The sequence below is a fragment of the Myxocyprinus asiaticus genome, chromosome 48, assembly GCF_019703515.2.
Source record: "Myxocyprinus asiaticus isolate MX2 ecotype Aquarium Trade chromosome 48, UBuf_Myxa_2, whole genome shotgun sequence".
Lineage (NCBI taxonomy): Eukaryota > Metazoa > Chordata > Actinopteri > Cypriniformes > Catostomidae > Myxocyprinus > Myxocyprinus asiaticus.
This window is the reverse complement of record NC_059391.1, coordinates 18,427,161-18,448,687: the sequence shown is the minus strand read 5'-3', so window position 1 is coordinate 18,448,687 and position 21,527 is coordinate 18,427,161. Positions and strand designations below refer to the sequence as shown.

The 21,527-nt window shown below is 38.0% G+C and overlaps 1 protein-coding gene across 5 annotated transcripts in view; it reads left to right on the top strand.

Annotated features, from left to right (window-relative positions):
• Positions 1-5,938: 5,938 nt before the first annotated feature.
• Positions 5,939-21,527, top strand: part of LOC127437173 (transcriptional enhancer factor TEF-1-like) — a 41,582-nt gene continuing 25,993 nt past the window's right edge. The window contains exons 1-4 of one of the 5 annotated variants that reach the window (XM_051691920.1): positions 5,939-6,122; positions 6,420-6,521; positions 14,148-14,270; positions 18,343-18,597. In XM_051691920.1, the coding sequence (XP_051547880.1) occupies positions 18,396-18,597 (202 nt within the window). In that variant the 5' untranslated portion in view covers positions 5,939-6,122; positions 6,420-6,521; positions 14,148-14,270; positions 18,343-18,395. Of the gene's footprint in view, positions 6,123-6,419; positions 6,522-14,147; positions 14,271-18,342; positions 18,598-21,527 lie in introns of those variants that run through there. The other 4 variants (XM_051691919.1, XM_051691922.1, XM_051691924.1 and 1 more) reach the window with 4 other exon arrangements.

The following is a 21,527-nucleotide window of genomic DNA, read 5'->3' as shown; positions in this document are numbered from 1 at the left end:
CCCATTGTGATTTTATTTCTCCATTCCATTTCCTCTCCCTCTGCCCGAACCAGTGGCTGCATTCTTGAGTGCTCTACTTTGATTTAAATCGTCTTGTCACAGATAGGCTCCGCTCACTTCACTCTCTGGAGCAGATGCTTGCAGCTTTGAAAATACTGCAGGGATGACCAGCAGACATGGGGACCTTTTGTACTTATTTAAGTGAAAGGCTGTTAGGGCATCATTTACTTCCATTCAAAACCATCAGCATCCACATGGGGATATGCTTAAGAAATGCGTCGACATTCTTAGTGAATTCTTTCAAAAATGACAGCAAATCAATATGATGGTCTGATCTGATCTCTTACAATTTTGCATATTCTATTCGATGGTGCCTGAGTCTTTTACTTTGGTTTATCATAATCTTGAGTCACAATCTGAACAAAGACACTGAATATCATATGAATGATTCTGAATGATTTCAGAGGTTGATTTTCATGCACTGGATAGACTGGTTTGAAATAAAGGGAAATATTCTGAGAGACTTCACTTGGATAGACTTCCCAAAGCTCTTGTGTCTTCCTATCGGAACAGATCAGGCATTTTTCAGAAAATTACACTTGCACCAGAAGCTTGTGTCTGAATTCATGTGCCTGTTTGCTTTAGGAAATTGTAAATATTTATAATGTTTGTATGCATTATATGCTAGATAGATAAGAAGAAAACATTAGAATGGAGAACGTTACATAACTTAATTGTTTTATTTTTTTTTGTTGCAAAAAACACCACCAAAGCGTTCAATTCTGGTGACTTTGAGATAAGCATTTGTTATTTTCTTGAGTATGAGTAGCATTCATGTAAATATTGTAAAAAAGCAATATGCACCACAACAAATAGAGCAGAATGCAGGTGTCTCGAGACGTGTTTTTATCAGTTGAAGAAGTTATTTTTAACTTGACAGCATCAAAAAAATGCAGCGTTCCCGTGAGAGATGCTAAAAACACAGTGAAACGTGACGCAGTTGTCAAAAGACATCCATCTAGCGAATGTTTACATGGAAAATGATTTAAATAAACAAACAGCAAACACGTTAGGTTTTTACAGCCCCTTGTTCACATGACAGCACTAGCTGAAGTTTCTCAAAGTTACCTCCCAAAAAGACAGCCTTTTGTTTCAGTTGACTGTAGGTAAATTTACACTGTATCCAGCGCTGTATTCGTAAATATCCCAATACTGTTTTACTGTGTGAGAAACCGCTCCAAATGATCCAGTGAGAGAGCAGTCCGAACGAATTGTACTGAATCACGAATCGATTCAGACCGTTTTGCAAGCCTGTATGGTCAAATCACTGAAAAGAACCAACTCAAAAGAATTATTAATTCGCAAATTGGGCATTGCTATTTCTTTTAAACAGCCAACAGAAATACGGGACACATTTTATTATTGATTAAATATTCTGAGTAAATATTTTTCAGGGCAGTCAGAGCACTCATGGTACGCACAGTGCATACGGCTGTACAGCTGCAGGCGCCACTGCAATTAGTAGTAGTATTACTATTAGTATTGAATATTACATAACTTTACAGAAGTTATATATTTCTGTCATCCTTTTTTCCTTTAAATATACCTTTAAATTTTACCTCTATGTTGTTTTGACCAAGGAACTCTGACTTGACTTTATGAAGGCAGTTTCCCAATCCAGAAAAGCTGGTTGCCACGTGATTCAAAGTGATTATTAAACCACAAAAGGCTGCTATTTCATAAATATGTATGTACTCTGTATGTGCCTCGCAGTACAATGTGAATTTGTGCTCTGTTTACTGTCATCTGCTACAAAAAGAGCACATAATGCTCATGACGGTGTTTTTCCTGTAATAGCCTAGGAGGAGCCATAAAGGTGCAAGCAGTCTGTGTTAACACATCACTGTCTCCACACATTCACAAATGCTCACGTTTGAATTGCATGCAAACTATATTTATCTCATTAAATCACAACTTTTGTGGTTAAAGAATCTCACTAGGACATAACGTGATTTTAATTTGTGGGCTGAATGTTTACATATTGACATTCGTAGGTCAGATGGTATCGGTTTTTGGTATCAGACAATTTTTACGAGTACCAGTACATGAGTGCAGTATCGGACCCGATCGGGACATCCCTATTTTTTTTACCAAGAACATCTCCTTTTGCGTTCCATGGAAGAAAGTCATACAGGTTTGTAAAAACATAAGGGTGAGTAAATTATGACAGAACTTTCATTTCTGGGTGAACTATCCATTTAAGAATGACGACTTTAGAAATAGAAATAAATTAAAGGTTCCCTGATCCTTCTGAATTTGGGTTCCAAGCTCCATCCAGAGAGATTCTGAGAGTTACAGCAGCTTGAAATGCAACAGAACATCAAAGGCAAAAGAACATTCACTCTGAACATCAAACACAGCTTTAAGGACTCCATTTATAAAACATTTACAGGGAAGAGGTGACATACAATCTGCTAAAGAGCACGTATAAGTGGTTTTGGCAATACATGTTTATTCATGCTTACATTTTTAATCATATCTGGTCAACATACAGTTGAAGTCAGAAGTTTAAATACACCTTAGCCAAATACATTTAAACTCAGTTTTTCACAATTCTTGATATTTAATAGTAGAAAACATTCCCTGTCTTAGTTCAGTTAGGATCACTACTTTATTTCTAGAATGTGAAATGCAAGAATTATAGTAGAGAGAATGATTTATTTCAGCTTTTATTTCTTTCATCACATTCCCAGTGTTTACATACACTTTGTTAGTATTTGGTAGCATTGCCTTTAAATTGTTTAACTTGGGTCAAACGTTTTGGGTAGCCTTCCACAAGCTTCTCACAATAAGTTGCTGGAATTTTGGCCCATTCCTCCAGACAGAACTGGTGTAACTGAGTCAGGTTTGTAGGCCTTCTTGCTTGCACATGCTTTTTCAGTTCTGCCCACAAATTTTCTATCAGATTGAGGTCAGGGCTTTGTGATGGCCACTCCAATACCTTGACTTTGTTTTGCCACAACTTTGGAGGTATGCTTGGGGTTATTGTCCATTTGGAAGACCCATTTGCGACCGAGCTTTAACTTTATGGCTGATGTCTTGAGATGTTGCTTCAATATATCCACATAATTTTCCTTCCTCATGATGCCATCTATTTTGTGAAGTGCACCAGTCCCTCCTGCAGAAAAGCACCCCCACAACATGATGCTGCCACCCCCATGCTTCACGGTTGGGATGGTGTTCTTCGGCTTGCAAGCCTCACCCTTTTTCCTCCAAACATAACAATGGTCATTATGGCCAAAAAGTTCCATTTTTGTTTCATCAGACCAGAGGAAATTTCTCCAGAAGTAAGATCTTTGTCCCCACATGCACTTGCAAACTGTAGTCTGACTTTTTTATTGCAGTTTTGGAGCAGTGGCTTCTTCATTGCTGAGACGCCTTTCAGTTTATGTCGATATAGGACTCGTTTTACTGTGGATATAGATACTTGTCTACCTGTTTCCTCCAGCATCTTCACATGGTCCTTTGCTGTTGTTCTGGGATTGATTTGTACTTTTCACACCAAATTACATTAATCTCTAAGAGACAGAATCTATCTCCTTTCTGAGTGGTATGATGGTTGTGTGGACCCATGGTGTTTATACTTAGGTACTATTATTTGTACAGATGAACGTGGTACCTTCAGGTGTTTGGAAATTGCTCCCAAGGAAGAACCAGACTTGTGGAGTTCTTGGATGAATTCTTTTGACTTTCCCATGTTGTCATGCAAAGAGGCACTGAGTTTGAAGGTAGGCCTTAAAATACATCCACAGGTACACCTCCAATTCTGTACACCTCCTATCAGAACCTAATTGGCTAATTGTCTAAAGTTTGACATAATTTTCTGGAATATTCCAAGCTGCTTAAAGGCACAGTTAACTTAGTGTATGTAAACTTCTGACCCACTGGAATTGTGTTATAGTCAATTAAAAGTGAAACAATCTGTCTGTAAACAATTATTGGAAAAATTACTTATATCATGCACAAAGTGGATGTCCTAAACGACTAGTATAGTATAGTTTGCTAATATGAAATCTGTGGAATGGTTAAAAAATGAGTTTTTAATGACTTCAACCTAAGTGTATGTAAACTTCTGACTTCAACTGTACCTAACAACTATTGATGTTTTCCTACTATCATTGACCCTTCTGTAGTCATTACTAGATGACTATAATTTCCAGAAGAAAGAAAATGCACAAGGTCTTCCTCACCATTTCCTTTTCATGCTGTTATTTGATTGTGTCCCAATAGTATGTGAATACAACGTTCTGTTAATGGCAGGCTCAGACACGCTGATGTGCTCTCTCGGGGTAACGGTAACAATTTAACAAGATGCTTCATTGCTTGTTCTCCAGATCCAATTATATGACCATTTAATTACACCTTTCATCTCTCTCCTACTCTCTCCATCTGTAAAGCATATATTGATCTTTAAGGATTTAGCATGTTTCTCCATTTTTGCATGGTCACCACTGTGTAATATTTGCTGGATGCATTTTGTTATGTACAAATCTTTGCTCAGTGAACAAGGGCGTAGCAGCTGCGGACACATCCCCCGCACTGTTTCAAAAGATGATATGGTCCCCCACACTTTTTCAAGCTAGGACAATCTTTCTTTTAAGCACATATTGTAAGTGGAGTTTATGTCAACATCAGTGTTGTCATTAAGTTATTCTTTTTACATTATGCTTGTGAGGTAAAAGTTTGATCGGTTCTTTTTGCCAATTTAAGCAGATTACTAGATCTGTGTTAAATATGTAAGTTATTTTTAATATCAGCTCCTGTTTTTTACCTCTGTGTTGGTGTTCAGTAGACAAACTGTAGGAAAAAAGATAGATCTGCTGTGTTCTTAGAACACTTAGGCATTTCACTGAAGTGAATAGATATGTAGACATGCTTTTTTATACATGAAAACATACGGACAATATTGAAACTCATAATAATTATAATAAGACTATTATTGTTTTGATAAAAGTCATGCGCAGCAGCTCACAAACTAGTGAAATGATTGATTTGCTTTGTTCTTATAATGCTTGAAACCTCTACTAAGTGACTACTTTAAAATATTAATACTGCACTGTAAGTGTTGGGTTTGTGCGAGCCACCTACTCACAGCTGTGTTTGATTGCTAATTCATTCATTTAATTTCATTAAGACAGATAGAGTGAAGTGAGTGAATGAGTTTAAATTGTCTCTGCATGATAAAATAATGCATGCACTTCTGTGAAAAGGCTAAAAGGTTGCCCTTATAATCATTTTGCTTAAATTAATCACCAAAGTATAGTGGGTCCCAGAGACTGTTTACTATGATGTGTGGTAAAATGGCTGTTTTTACAGTTTTAAAAGATCTTTACAACACCCGCTTTAGTCTGATCTTACCACAAGATGGCAATGGTTCATATTATGGCTGAACATTAACAACCCTTCTGTGGCTCCTTTTGGATATGAAATATTACAAACAGAGATTGGTGTTTTGTATATCTGCCTTTTATACCACTTCCCTTTAAACCCTAATATTTCCTCATTTTATATTTTTACATTATTTTACAACTTTAGATCTCCATAAACCTCATTGTAATGAGTCAAAAAAGCAGCCTAAACAACTAAGTACGAGTGACCGCCTTGCAGTTGCAAAACATCACTTTAGGACCCCTTGAGAGGACCACGTGGGACAGCATGTACGTGTATTCGCGTGCGGGGGTGCTAAAGACACAATTGAGGCAGGCATTTTGAAGTTTCTTTAAAGGTTTCACAGAAATGTTTCCTTTGTGAAGCTTTCGTCGCCTTCATGATCTCGCGAATATTACTCTCCCTCAGTCGGTCACACCACATTCAGCGACGGCCTTTCCCTCCCGCCTGGAGTTCTGCGGTGACGTCACTGTGACACGCCCCCAACGCAAACTCCGTTCTTCACGTTCATTTCATTCTTGCCCTCATTCCGCGCATACTTCACATCGTTGTTAGATACGCGGAATAGTCGCGCTCTCGCGCTCCGACTACAAGAAAATAAAGCGATCAGCTGGAAATAAATCCGTGCACGCGCTCGATCAGATTGCTGTGCATCGCACATTTAAAAGACTGAGGTAAGTGTGCGCTTTATACTTTAGTTGACAAGAGCGCTTAGAAGTTAGGCTATATAGGTTTCCTGTAAACTATAATAATAATTTAAAAAAAAAATGTACTCGTTATATTTAACACTGTATACGGTTTATTAAATGGATTATGGATTAGTTACCAAAGATTGTGAGAATAGTATGAATAGTAGCATTCAGTGACACAATTAGCAGGATAATTAACGAATGATACTAATAATAATCGGATCCTTTTTCTGTATTTCAGACAAACTAGGCTATTAAAATAAATTGTTTTCTTGTTTATAGATTGTGCAAACATCTGCAGAGATTTTCATCACATCTAGAGGTCCAGAATTTTTTTTTTCCTACAAGCTGTGCCAACAAGTTTCCCACAATCTCGTTTTAACTGTGAGTCCATATTTACTTTAATAGTAATCCTCGTGCTGATAATAGTCAGTGTTATTGATTTATGGTTATTAAATTGACCTCAGTGACTTGTAGACTGGTTGCTTACTTGGTCTGATGAAAAAACACCCTGCATATTCACTCTTTGCTTTCCTGAAAGAAACAAACAAAAACAAAAAAACATCAGTTTTGTGTACATAAATAAAGGCTTAGAGAGAGTCCATGGTCCAGACCCTGTTAATAATTAATCTAGACGTTTGAAAGCTCCCTCTGACTAAAATTAACCTACAGTAGCGTGCTGCCTACCTCAACTGCATTTTCGGGCATCAGAAATGGGTCAAAAATCGCAGGTTTTTTGGAACGGTGTGTTTCGTTTTCTGGTATATTTAAACTAACTGATTGGACTTCAGTGGCATTAGGGGCATTTGCGTTTTTCAAAAAAAAAAAAAATATATATATATATATATATATATATATATATATATATATATATATATATATATATATATATATATATATATTTATTTTGTTTTTTTTTAATTATTATTATTATTTTTTTTTTTTTGTAAACGTTACATGAGTTAGACGGACGTCTCGCAGTTCCTTCAGCCGAAATATTTTTAGATGCAGCGTGAGGTTTAGTTGAACTTTACTTTTAAAAAAACGCTTCTCGAGACAACTGCGTTCGCATCTAGCTTTGTTTTGTTTTGGGTATTTTTAGCGCGAGGAGGCATTCAGTCTGAACGGCCCCTTATTCGATCATTGGTGGAATCAGGCCGAGGTGGGTTAGTGGCGGCTAGAAAAGTTTAATATATTTGAGCTTACACATTATTTGCTTTTAATATCAATATTTCGAATATGCCTACATGCCTTTATACTGTAGAAGCAATATCATATTTTTTTTCTTCTTTTTGTTGTTTGTTGATTTCCCCCTCTCTCACACCACTGTCTGGCAGTTGTTTGTTGTCTTCAAAGAAATGGACCCCCTACACCATTGTGTTGTTGTTTCGACTTGCCATTCTATTTAACTTACGTAAACAGAGTAGATACACTCTTTTAAAATTCAAACACACCCCTGCTCCGAAAAACGTGAAAACTTCTCAACAGTTACAAATTATCTGTTTTATTCAGTATCTGTTATAGTTTTCATTTTGCTTTTCTTAGGAATTAATGCAGATTTTGCAGAGTAGGAACATATGGCCTTATAAGCATTCATTTTAAAGCTATGAGCAGTAGGCTTATCTGTTTACATTTTTAAAAAAAAATTTTAAAATTTTTTTTTGACAGTTTATATGTGAACTGAACATATGTTTTCTTCTATATTTATGATTGTAGTAAATATACAACTTTTCAGAGGGAGGGTATCAGGTAATGCCATTTATTTTGTCAGAGAAGAGAAAAAAATCAATGTGCCCAATTCACTAGACAGGCTTCCTCTGGGAGCATGGGATTGTGGGAAAACGGGGGAAGGGGCCCTTCATTGTTCCTGCTCTTACTGAAGCAGGGGCTTGTGGAGCGTCTGAATTACTCCACAAACAGTCCCGCTCCAATGCTGACATCTGGTTTGCCACTTAAGCGCACCTGTAGGCTGAAAGATGTTAAACTGTGTATTCATTCCGGCTCTGTGCTAATTCAGAGGAACGGCCATTTGTTTGTCTGTTGCTGGCACTCACCATCTAGCCAACCCCATTGTTATGCCAGCAACAGGCGATAGTGGTGAAGGCACCATATGGCTTGTGTGTGCCTCGATTTTATCTAGTAATTTAGCTTATCAACACCATTATGTTGTATTTTGTCCTTTTCTCTTACATGTCTTTTTATGAAAAAGAGGGTGATTGAGTAAGTTTAGTTGCAGGAGGGGACTGTGATATATGCAGCCAAACTACACTTCTTAGGGTCTTGGAATTAATGTGTTTTCCAATGTAGTTTTAGTGGGAAATTTATGACATTTTTTGAACTAACAATTGTAGACCATCTACAAAAGCACGCTGACAGGGAAATGCTAATCAAACAGGGCAGAGCCAAAAACTAGTTATTTGACAACCACACATCTGATAAAGCTTGGTCTTATAATCATAGTTGAAGGCAAATGTTTTATAAGACTTACTTTATGTATCTCATCTGTGTGGTGTCTATTTCTTCACAATATGTGTTCTTTTTTCATGCAGATTACCCACAGAGAAATATTCAGACTTTAGGAACATTTGTCACCAACATACTGCCTATTGCCGCCTTTTTATTAATAAGTGAAAAATAATCTCAGATTTTGCTGAGCATCAAAACTTTCTTGTTTTTATTAAGTTTTGAAATCCACAGCATAGATAATTTTACATAAGCAACAGGTGTTTAGGATTTGTATTGTAAGACAAAATAAAAGTTAGGATTTTAAGAAGTTATCGTATTCTCGGATACTAAATTGGTCTTACAATCTAAAATAACTGAATGTTTCCCTTTTGAGTCACTCGTGTTTATTGCCTTTGCTGTTGCATTTCTTTTGGCATGCACAATCACAAGTCTTGTATGATAACCGGGAGGGAGGTGGGGGGTGGAATACGAACCCGAAAAGATTTGTCGGAGCAAAATGCGAGAAGGGAGCCTGAAGGGGTGACAAAGGAAAATTCATATGTAATGAAATTTGGGTTGAGAGTTTGTCAGTGCAACAATAGCTCAGTGGGACTGTGTGAAGCAGGGGCACGGGTGGCTGGCTTTGTTCAGGGAACACAGGAACAATAGGGTGTCCTCAGTAGCCCGGGGCGGCAGGAGGCCCACGCCGTGCCCTGAGGTAAACTCTGTTGTCACAAAAGGGCCGCTCTATCCAAACAGCCTACCACTCCACAAGACAAGGACAGCCAGAGTGAGAGCGAGAGACCCTAACTGGAACTCTGCCACTGACGTCAGCATGTCTGCTTGAGGCTGATTACTGGACTCCCTTTTAGCTGGATAGTAAATGTTGCTGGGCTTGACCTAGCTTATGGAAAGTTTGTGAGTGAATTCTGAAGGAAGAAAGGAAGGAAAGTAAGAAAGAAAGAAGGATGGATGGATGGATATGTGATGTACACTCCATCAGTTCGTTACTTTGTGAGGTTGAGCAAAAACTGTAGAGATTTCCTTTGTATAGGATATTATTTAATCTTAAAATCTGTTTGCCAGCTTTAATGTTCCTTTTGCTCAGTGGAAACACCAGAACAACAACTTAGGGAGAGTCAGAGTGAAATAAGTAACTAAATGAGTCAGTTCCTGACAAAAACACAAACCCAGTTCCAGTTAACAGACCATTATTCACCTCCTGTAGAGCTTTAATCAGAGATGGTTGAAAATGTTACCGACTTGAAAGTTCTTCTAAAGCTCTTTTAGGGTAGAGTTAGTAATGTTATCGAAAAATTCCACTGCAGACTGTGTCAATGCATCTTTTGTGGATTGATACGATAGTAAAAATGTCTTGCTCTTACAAAAATAACAAAAAAGACCCACATTTTTCTTTTACCTGTTGAGACAGAAGATTAAAAAGATACCGCTGTGCACTAGATGGATTTTAGGCGATGCCAAGAAAGGGCGAGCAATTCTGTTTTGATACAGTGTGATCAGATGTACTGTCTGTGAGTTTTGAAAAGACTCACTCCGATGTTTATAAGAACCATCTATGTTCCCTGTGAGAAACCGTGTCTGTAGTAAATCAGGAGGCGACCGGAGTTCATGGCACCCTTTGGAGTAAATGTATTTGTCGCCTGGTGGAAGTTCAGGAAAGCTTATGAGCAAACACTGGTCATGCTTCTAAGGAGCTCACACTTATTTGAACATGTCGTCTCCTCCATTTCCTGGACGAGGCATTGTGGGATGGTGTGGGGAGAGTGACACCCCAGGAAGACATAGGATAATAGCAGGGTCTGACTCAGTGAAAAATAGCCTCCTTTTGAAGAATGAAGCCTGTGGATTCTGGCCCGCAGTAACTAGAGGAAGCCGGCCTGCTCCCAGATTGTCTCACAATACTTGAAGGAAGTTGACTTTGTATGTGGCCTCTAGTACCATGTAGGGATTTAATTTAGTCACTTAACATGATTTATACAAGTAGGACACATTCCTACATCCTTGTTGATAGTGGAGCTTCATTCCTGTCGATTTATCAGATTTTAGGTATAGGACTGGGGTAATGGGCATTAAACTTTTAAAATTAAATTTTTTCCCCAACCAAACATTTCCATGATTTTAGGGGCAGGGGTAAGGGTGAGGCTAGGGTTAGGATAGGAATTTTGTTTCAGGATCAACCAAGTATGTTGATTCATGAACATGACCTGCTTGGGTAAATAATGTTGTGTTAAATTAGTCCTCAGATATACTCACTGCATCTAATTCCATGTCGCTAAACTCATAAACTGTTTGAAAAACGAAATAGGGCTAGGATTGGAATTTTGTTTCAGGATAAACAAAGGATGTTGATTCAAGAGTATGTCTTAGTAGCGTACTACATCACGTTGTACAAATGTATCACTCATGTATACTTATTGCATCTGATTCCATGTCTCTAAACTCATGATCTATTTGAAAAACGTCTGTAAACATAAAAAATATGTCTGGTATTGTTGTCAGCAGACTTTTTGCAAAGCAATTTAAAGAAGAGAACTTTCTCTGGCCATTAGACAATAACTTTCCAGCTGTTCAGCCATCACTTTGGGGTCATTAGCACTTGGTTAAGAGGATTACATAGCCGGAGGCAAAGCAATAACAGTGCTTACATGCCCAGTGTCCTTTAGGAATCCATGTGGTGCGATTCGCAGATGTGTTTTCGCTTGGATAGTTGCAGGTTTGTATGACCTCCAAAATTGCATTGAAAAAGGTTATAACCTGGGCAGCAAGCAACGTGCAGACAGCCAAACTGTACGATTTTTGTTCAGGTGGATCTGTCTATGCCACCCATGTTTGGTTCATTTTTGGTTTTGTTAGTCTAAATCTTTAGACTTGCAAACTGTCATTTCAAGGATGGTTTGACAGAGGATTAGATTGTATCAGAGATTGTGATCTTTTAAAGGGAATGTTCGGGATTTAATACAAGTGAAGCTCAATCGACAACATTTTTGGTATATTGTTGATTTTTTTTTTTTTTTCGAGCTGTCCCACCATTATTAAAAAGAAAACCATTTTTATCTGATTAAAGATGCTTCTCTGCCAAATTCACTGAATAGGCCTCACAGCCCTTTCTTAAGAACCCTTCACATTTCTTGCATCTTGAAGACATCTTCCTCAGATAATGCTTTTTGGATTCTAAGGCAAGGGTTTCTTTGAGGAAGGATTCTCTGGCATGATTCCTCAGAAATAAAAGGACATGGTTTCATCTAAGCAAATACTACACTGACAGTCATGGTACAAGATGTGCTGGCCGTTATACAACACATGCCATTGAAAGGCAAACGCCTCTCTCTCTTAGAGAAGGACTGAAAGAAGGGATTTTTAGGTCATCCTTAACTGAATTTCCTGGCTGATGACAGAGTAATGTAGAGACTAATAGCATTGTGTGTGCATCTCGTGTCACTGCTGGAAATGCATTGGAGAAAGGCTCTATGCGATCACTTACAGACACTGGATATATGAAAACCTTTTGTTCATTATGCCTTCACTTAATAACTTAATAAGCCTTCTCCATTATATCTTATGTATCTCATGTTATGAAAGTGGAATAGGCTTACAGGGGTTAATGCAACCACATGGGGGGATCTGTTTCGTTTGATTGAATGGCGCATGCGGTGGCATTACAGTGTTTACTGTGCTGTTGTTGTGAACTGGAATGAGATTTTGTATGCTTTTTGACACTGTTCAAATTGCTGAGATGAAATTGATCTAAAAAAGTCTTTACAGGGTTTATTTGCCATAAAATGCAAATAACTCTGGTCTGTCAAGCTCAAAAAAGGACAAAAAAAGTTATCTGCATTAGTCAATATGGTTTTTGTGAGGTACATTAATACAGAAATGTTGGTGGTTAAGTCATTAACTGATTAGGCAGCAATGAGGAGGCGTTCTTGCATTCACACACAGCTGGACAGAGCACAACTCCGAGAGTCTCAAGACGTGTTTTTCGATGTTTAAAATGACACAGCATCCTAAAACGCTGTTTATGACGTGACACAACCAAAGTGAGACACTCCAAAAGTGTCCGTCTGACAGATATGAATGTAACCGCATCCTTAGAGAAGCCCTAAAGTCTACCTCAGACAAATTTATGAAGTCAATTGCTAAATGGATTGCTGGGAACTGTAGTGATAGGATTATTTTCAATAGTATGGAAATAAACAATATATTGCCTAAAGCCATTTTTCTATTGCTTAATCAATCAGCTGCCACAATAATATATTGTTTATTTATTATATGTATTATATTAAAAATTATTGAAATATTATCCTTTATAAATATTTAATCATTATATACAGTATTTAATTATTTTTATTTGGGGGACTTTCATGGCAATTATATAATATAGGTCGTGTGGTTAAATTGCAATTAATTGTATGAATTAGTTAGCATATGATATAATTAATTTGATTAAAAAAATAATCAATTGACTGCCCTAATTTAAATTAACCAAAGTCGCAAAGTGGTGGCAGGCAAAATTGTAGCTGCTTTGCTTCGACCTAGCTGCCAACTTCATGAATAGGGAGTCGCTGATGTGCAGATGAGACCAGGGCTGTTTGATTACTGCTTCATTTAGTAATGAAGTGAGATTGAGAGTGTCCCACAAACACTTTACAGAAATCAGCTTGACAGTTCTGCATTGAATCAAGCTTAATGTGTGATTGAGACTAAAGTAAAATGCACAGAACTGCATTGCAGAGCATCTAGATGCATTGCTTAGCATTATGAATAATTTTGCCATTGACACCGTAAAGGGATAGTTCACCCAAAAATGAAAATTCTGTTGTCATTTATATATGTCATCCTCGTGTCATTCCAAACCTGTATTTTCCATAAATTTCTTTCTTATTTGTTACACAAAATGAAATGGAAGGCAGAATATTAAGAATTGACATCCTCAGGGGCCTGGGTAGCTCAGCGAGTAAAGACGCTGAGTTGTGCGTGGATGCCGTGGAGCATAGAGCGAAGCCTCCACATGCACTATGTCCCCGTGGTAGCGCTCAACAAGCCATGTGATAAAATGCACGGATTTACGGTCTCAGACGCGAAGGCAACTGAGATTCGTCCTCTGCCACCTGGATTGAGGCGTCACTACGCCACCATGAGGACTTAGAGCGCATTGGGAATTGAGCATTCCAAATTGGGGAGAAAAGGGGAGAAAATTAAAAAAAGTATTGACATCCTCAGTTAAACATTTACATTCATTGTATGAAAAATAGGATGCAATGAAAGTTAATGGTGACTGAGGTGGTCAGTCCCTAACATTCTGCCTAATGTCTCCCTTTTTGGAGGAATGTTTGGAATGACAAAAGTGTGAGTATTAAACGATGACAGAATTTTCATTTTTGGGTAAACTATTGCTTTAACAGAAATGCCACCCCACACAAATACTTTCTGTTGTCATACACATATCATTACATTTTATTACAACAAGCTGGCACTTTGGTAGTGTCCTTGCCTGTGGACAACACAAGCACAAACATATTTTGAGGTACCCTTATCCATTGGCAGAGAGAATGGACCAGAAGAAGCGAGACATCTGCCCAGGGTGGATGTGTGCCTTGCAGTTTGTGCTGAATCGCACCCATGTCTTTCGTTTGGCCGGCTGAGGTGGCCTGGAGGGTAAAGTGTATTGTAAGTGTGACCACAGTACATTGTTGCATGACTAATCTGGGCCTTCCATCTGCCACGGGGGTCCCGCACAAGCACGCCTCTCTCCAGCATCAAGCACTGCCATATTGCAGCAGTCACAACATCTTGGCTTTCTTTGCCACTTTGTCAGAGCAAATGCACCAGAGCAGACAGACTGCCCAAACCGCCTGCCCGCTCGCCACACAGCCAGGAATAATGGGACGGTTACATCATGTGCACACATAAGATTTGTCCTGACATCCAAAGATGAAACGGCTAGTGCAAATTAATTTTGGTTTTGAAAGGTGATGTGTCCTAGTATGACATACAGTATTTAGTTTAAGTAAGCTCATTATCTGCAGTTTGGTTTCATCTGTCTGTCTGACTGTCTGTCATGTCTACCATTAAAACTACTGTTATATACAGTATATAAATATTTCAATCGCTATATTTACCATTACATCTATGGCTATACTGTATATACCGCAATATATACAGTATTGCTATATCTTTTGCTATGAATATAATGTTATATCTACTGTTATATTTACGTTGCTGTATCTATCACTATACAGTATCTATTGCTATATCTACTGTTATATCTACAATTATCTCTACCACTGTATCTACCATTATCTGTCACCATTTCTACCACTATATCTATTGATATATACACAGTACTGTATATCCCACTATATCTATTGCTATATCTATCACTATATCTATTGTTATATCTACATTATATCTGTCATTATATCTCACTATATTTATTGCTCTGTCAATCTATCAATGTACAATATCTGTCGCTATATCTAACATTATAACTACTAATATTTCTACTGTTACAACTATCGCTATATCTACCATTATATCTTTCACTATATATACTGCTATATATATTGCTATATCTATTGCTTTATTTTCTGTTATGTCTGTTGCTATAACGGCCGCTATATCTAACGCCATATCTATCACTATGTCTATTGCTATATCTACTGTCATATCTATCGCTATATCTATCTCTATATCTATCACTGTAGTTATGGTTATGTCTACCATTATACCTATTGTTATATCCACCAGTATATCTTCTGATATATAATATCTATCTAGTGTTATATATAGTGACCTGTCTATAATTTTATCTGTCATTCTATCTGTTGTTCGATCAATATATTGTTCTTTATAAAACAGATAGTTCCGATCCTGAATTTTGATTGGATGAACTGCATTTGAAGCCATTATTAAATGACTATAAACACTTGACAAAGCACATACTGTGTCAATGCTCCAAGTGCTCCATGCTCCAGCCTCTTGTGGCTTATTGCTTTAATCTATAGTTATATCCATCTTATATCTTTCTTTCTTTCTTTCTTTCTTTGTTTATGTGTCTAGGGTTTCATACTGCTTATTTCTCACTGAATTTCTTTCTCTTTTGAAGTGTGAATTCTTGTAAATTACAGGGAGGATGTGTGGTGTGTCGAGAGCCGCCTCTCTTGCTCTCTTCGATTAAACCATCACACTCTCTCTTTAATCTTCTGTGATCCAACCCACTAGCCAGCTTTTGTTGATTTTAATTCAAAACCGATGTAGGAATTCTCAGATTTCCAAGATATTACCATACAAGTAATTATAGCATGCACAGGTTCGACTGGCTGGTAGTATTTATATGAAAGTAAACCACTTTGGATTTGAGAGATTCAAGAAGTTCCATGATAAGCAAGCAGCATGTCAGGAAAAAACTAAAACTTTTTTTTTATTTTTTATAAAAAGGCCAAATTTGAAGTTAAACTGGGATATAGTACATTAAACAAACACTTCTAAACAAGAGTGTTTCCATGATGTGGATGAAGTGGATAATTGCAGATTGCATTGTAATTGTGGGCAAAGCCAAATGTGCACACATGAGTGTGCTGGAAGTGATTACAGTTGAGTTCATCTCTAAGTCAGGATGATGACGTTTAAGACCCAAATCATTTAGCAGTTTGCAGCATGCAAGAATGTTTATCACTCTCTCAGCAGTACCAGTGAGTTTTTGCAATGTCAGCATTCAGTGCATAAAAAAAACAGTCAGAGCTTTAGTGTGAGACCCACCCACCCAGTCACTCACACTTACACTCATATGCTTATATATTACTATAGTCTAACCCGAACCCTAACACTTCCACAATTGTTTTGTCTTTTTAGAGAAAATAAATAAATTACTCATCAATTTTTTATGTAATTTTTATCTGTTGTTTTATCCCATATGAGGACATCTCTAAATGTGTGTATGTGTGTGTGTATGTTTTTTTTCTTCTCAGATTTGACCTCAAACTATATTTGTGTATGTACACACACACTCAAAAACACATACAGCCCATCTTTCCCACAATTACACACACACACACCAACACATTGTGAAGTGTGCTCACATTTGACAGGAAACACATGGTAGTAGCTGTACAATAGGCAGCACTGTTTTCACTGGGCATTTCCCCAGTAAGTGTGGCTGCCAGCATAGACGTGACTTGAGAAAACAGATTTTGTAGTTAACAGTCACTTTGAGTGGGAATACAGACCATGTTTGTGGTTCTGTATTGTTTTTTCACTTCTTTAGTTTATCTTGAAGTTGTGTGCGCACACACGTTCGATGTCATACTGCTCTTGGCTGTTTATAGTAGCTTGCTGCACTTGGAGCCGATTTGCTGCCAAATAGTCACACTCTTTCCTTGATTTGTAGAATTATGTTTATAATTATATTGTGATTCGACGCTGATATTTTGCAGCTTTTGCACAAACAGTTCCCCTGAATGGGATAGTTCACCCAGAAATGACAATTCTGTCATCATTTACTTGCCTTCATGACAGAATTTTCACTTTTGGGTGAACTATCCCTTTAATATGACACTTACAGTGGTGGTCGTTTGATGCTGATGGCATATGATTTGGCTTAATCACTCTCTCTCAAGCTCTGGGACTGAAATTTGTCATTCAGCAATCTTCCACCACAAATTTCAAAGCTCTTCTGACATCACTGACAGCTTATAAGTGTTTTGGTTTAAGTGCCACTCCTAAATTAGCCAGGCTTATGTGTTTTCTCATTTCCTCCATGGGCTTTGAATCATGCCTTCATCTTTAGCTTTCAGTTAAATGGTGTTTTATGTTTTTTATGGGTGATGAGAGAATGTTTTAATCATATTTAATGTACTCAGCATTTATTGTTATTGTTCATTTCCAAACCATAAACAAATTCAATCTGTGAATAGGCAGTTTTTAAGATGTTTTGCATCTTACTGACAATATTTATTGCTGTGCTATCCTATTGAACACACTGTACCAAACTCAATAACCTTGCTCTTTCTCACACTTACAATAAAGTCCCATGGTATTTGTTTTATGGACATAGTACCATGATGATATCATGTTTTTGGGCACCACCATTGATATTGTCATGATATTTTTTGAAGTACTATGTTCGTACCATGGTAAATAATTACGGTAATGATCAGTAGAAGTGTATATTTCAAAGAACAATGATAATGGGGGGCTGGGTAGCTCAGCGAGTACTGATGCTGACTACCACCCCTGGAGTCGCGAGTTCAAATCCAGGGCATGCTGAGTGACTCCAGTCAAGTCTCCTAAGCAACCAAATTGGCCCGGTTGCTAGGGAGGGTAGAGTCACATGGGGTAAACTCCTCGTGGTCGTTATAATGTGTGGTTCTCGCTCTCGGTGGGGCACGTGGTGAGTTGTGCGTGGATGCCACGGAGAATAGCGTGGGCCTCCACACGCGCTATGTCTCCGCAGTAACGTGCTCAACAAGCCACGTGATAAGATGCATGGATTGACGGTCTCAGACGCGGAGGCAACTGAGATTCATCCTTCACCACCCGGACTGGGTCACTATGCCATCACGAGGACTTAGAGCGCATTGGGAATTGGGCATTCCAAATTGGGGAGAAAAGGGAAAAAAAAAAAAAAAAGAACAATGATATTGCCATCTGATACTATCACTGTACCTCAAGGGCATCAATTAAATTCACATGGCCTGGGACAACATTTAATGGGTCACAAATGTTTTGGTTTTTGTGTCAGGTTGGCATTCCTTGCACTCCCTAGGCCCAAGCTCAGAGGTCCCAGTCATTGCAATGGATCCCAGCAGTTGGAGCGGCAGTGAAAGTGCTGGGGAGGATATTGAGAGGATGAGCGACTCGGCCGATAAGCCCATGGACAACGACGCTGAGGGCGTGTGGAGCCCTGACATTGAGCAGAGCTTCCAGGAGGCTTTGGCCATCTACCCTCCCTGCGGCCGACGGAAAATCATTCTGTCCGATGAGGGGAAAATGTATGGTGAGTAAAAAAACAAACAAAAAAACTTTTGGCCAAAATGAACTGTGAAACAGTTTTCTTTATTTTTCCCACATGAAATAGGCTGAATAGGAAAAATGACAATTTTGTAAATTTTGTAAAAAAAAAAAATACATAATTTTAATTATCAAAGGTGACATAATTTCAAACAAAGCCTTTTTTGGGTTGTGACCTACCAGTTGAGAACCACTACCTTAGTGTGTTGAAGTTTCTACATCTTAGCATAATTTACAAACAGACCTTTTTCCTCAGTATCAATATTATGATGTTTTGACTGGGCATGTGTTGTTATGACTGCAGTTATTGGCTGTTTTAACTGCATGAAATTGTGAGTTGTTTGTTGAGGTTGGGGGGAAAGTTATCATCATAAAGTTGTCAGGAAAAGTATTAATAGTTCATCCTCAGGTGAGTCAGTGAGGTCCGTTGGGCCACTGAAACTGGAAAACGGGTCTCCAGCGGGCCAGGCTGTGGAGCGAGTGGGCTTTCCAGGGTTCTGTTGTAAAGTCAGCGTGAACCATTAGTTAGGAGCAGATGGTCTTGTGGCCAGGGTTGGGAGGGTTACTTTTAAATGTAATCCATTACAAATACTGATTACTTAGTAAAAAAATTATTCAGTAACTTAATCCAGTTACCTCAATAAGAAAGTAATATAATCAGATTACTTTAGTTACTTTTAGATTAACTCAAGATCGCATATGTGAATAAAGTCAAGAGAAAAGCAATATTTTCTCAAAGACTTTTAATCATGACTTCTGAATGCAAACAAACCGTATTTGAATAATGTTATGAGTGATGTAGCTATCATTATATACAGTATAATAAAAAAACATGAAAAACAGGGACACTGCCTCCTTAATAGGAAAACAGAATATGTTCAAATGTAGAACAACACATTTTTAGAAAATAGTTTATTTTCTCATCAAGCAAAGTTAGAACAGATGCAATTAATTCTGTCTTGGTTAACATTAAATAAAATCTGACAGGATATACCTCAGATTCAAAAACACTACAAAGCTGAATTCTGCCATGTACTGCAGTTAGCATGTAGAATAATTGGCACTGACCGTTCATTAACTTCCACCTGCAATAGGTAGATCACAGATCTTCTTTATCATCATCATTATTATTATTAATGCCTCCAGTGTCTGTCCTTTGCTTGCTCACAGTCAAAAATCAACAGCTAACATTTATGGGTGATTCTATGTTTATATTTAAAGAGGATTTTAATGACAAAAAAATAAAAAAATACAAATACAGATAAAATATTTAAAAAATCTTGTTTTAAAGAATAGATCAAAATAGATTTAAACCTTTTTAGTGTGTCTTGATTTACTTATTCCTACTTTCTATGAGTTTTCAAATGTTACATTTGCCAGTATTTCTCCCTCACCCATACTTTTGAACTTCTTAACAATACATTTATAATAAGTATCAAAATCAGTTAAATTATCCATTGCACTTTCCCTTAATAACTTAATAACATTTTCAATTTATTTGGCATTCATGTGTATGTAATGAGGTAAGGTGGGCAAGGAGGAGGCGGGAACCGGCTAAACAGTCAATGTAAAGTTCAATGATAAAACTCAACATAAAACAAATAAACAAACACAGACACACATGCAACACGGCCATGTGCATCTCTCTCTCTCTCTCGAACTGGTGCCTCCGGCTAGTCTTTATTCCCCTCCCGGCTAATTAGCCCGATTCAGGGCCGGCCATGTGTCCTCACGGCCCGGCCCCGCCATCCTCCTCGTCACAGTATACAATTTGGATTTTTTTCAACAAAGAAAAAAAGAAATGCTGTCCCAATTACAGTTGTCATTACAACATGAATGCATTTCAGAGAACAATTTTAGAGTTTCAACTGAAGTTAAGATGGAAATGAGAAGTCACTCTAAAGTTTCGACAGTAGGCGTCCGGTGTACCGGAATATGGGCCGTTTGCCAGGGGGAGTGGTCGTTTCTCCACTTCTATTCCCGCTTCCGCGAAAATGATCGAAAGACGACCTGACGGCAAAATTAGGGAACACTTATGACTAATTTTAGCTATCCTAGCTAACATGATTTTTATACGGGTCTTACCTTTAAATGCTTCTATAAATTATGTATAAATTGTACTGAACTGTAATGTTGTTTCCCTTTTCTCCATTGAAGTGACAAGATTGTGGAATTTCCACAAAAATTATAATATTTCTCCAGTGGCCATTGTGATGAAACAGCACTTTTAATGGTTTGACCTCGTTTGGAGAGCACAGTGTTGATGTGAGACAGGTGTTATTTGCGCATGCGACAGTAAGTGGCACCAGATTCACGTGAGTCACGAGAGCGAACCAGAAGAGATCTTCAGCGCGCATCTGATCATATCTGTACCACTGTAAAGCAAGCAGCGGTCTTTATCATTTATGTCAGGAGGATTTTTTGTAAGATTGTAATCCTGCTAGTAATCCACATTTTTACCAAATGTAATCTGAATACGTTGAGTTTTATGTAACTGTAACGAATTACAGTTACACTTTTTTGTTACAAATATTCCATTACTCCCCAAGCCTGCTTGCGGCTGACACCAGCTGCGCTTAATCCCCCTCCCAAATCCCCACAGCCCAAATGCCGCACCCACCCCCCTTCAAACTCCCGGCTGGGGTGATGTCATGGAAAGAGTGAATACTGCTCTTTTTTTCTCTTTGGATATTGAACATACTCTTGGCCTTGTCCACAATCAAAAGTTCTTACTTTGCCTGAACACGTCAAGTTTTCTTTATCAAGAACAATTTGGTAAGCAAACAATTCTTTTTTTTGGGGAGGGGGGGGGGGGATTTTTCCCTTTTTCTCCCAATTTGGAATGCCCAATTCCCAATGTGCTTTTAAGCCCTTGTGGTCGTGTAGTGATTTGCCTCAGTCTGGGTGGTGGAGGAC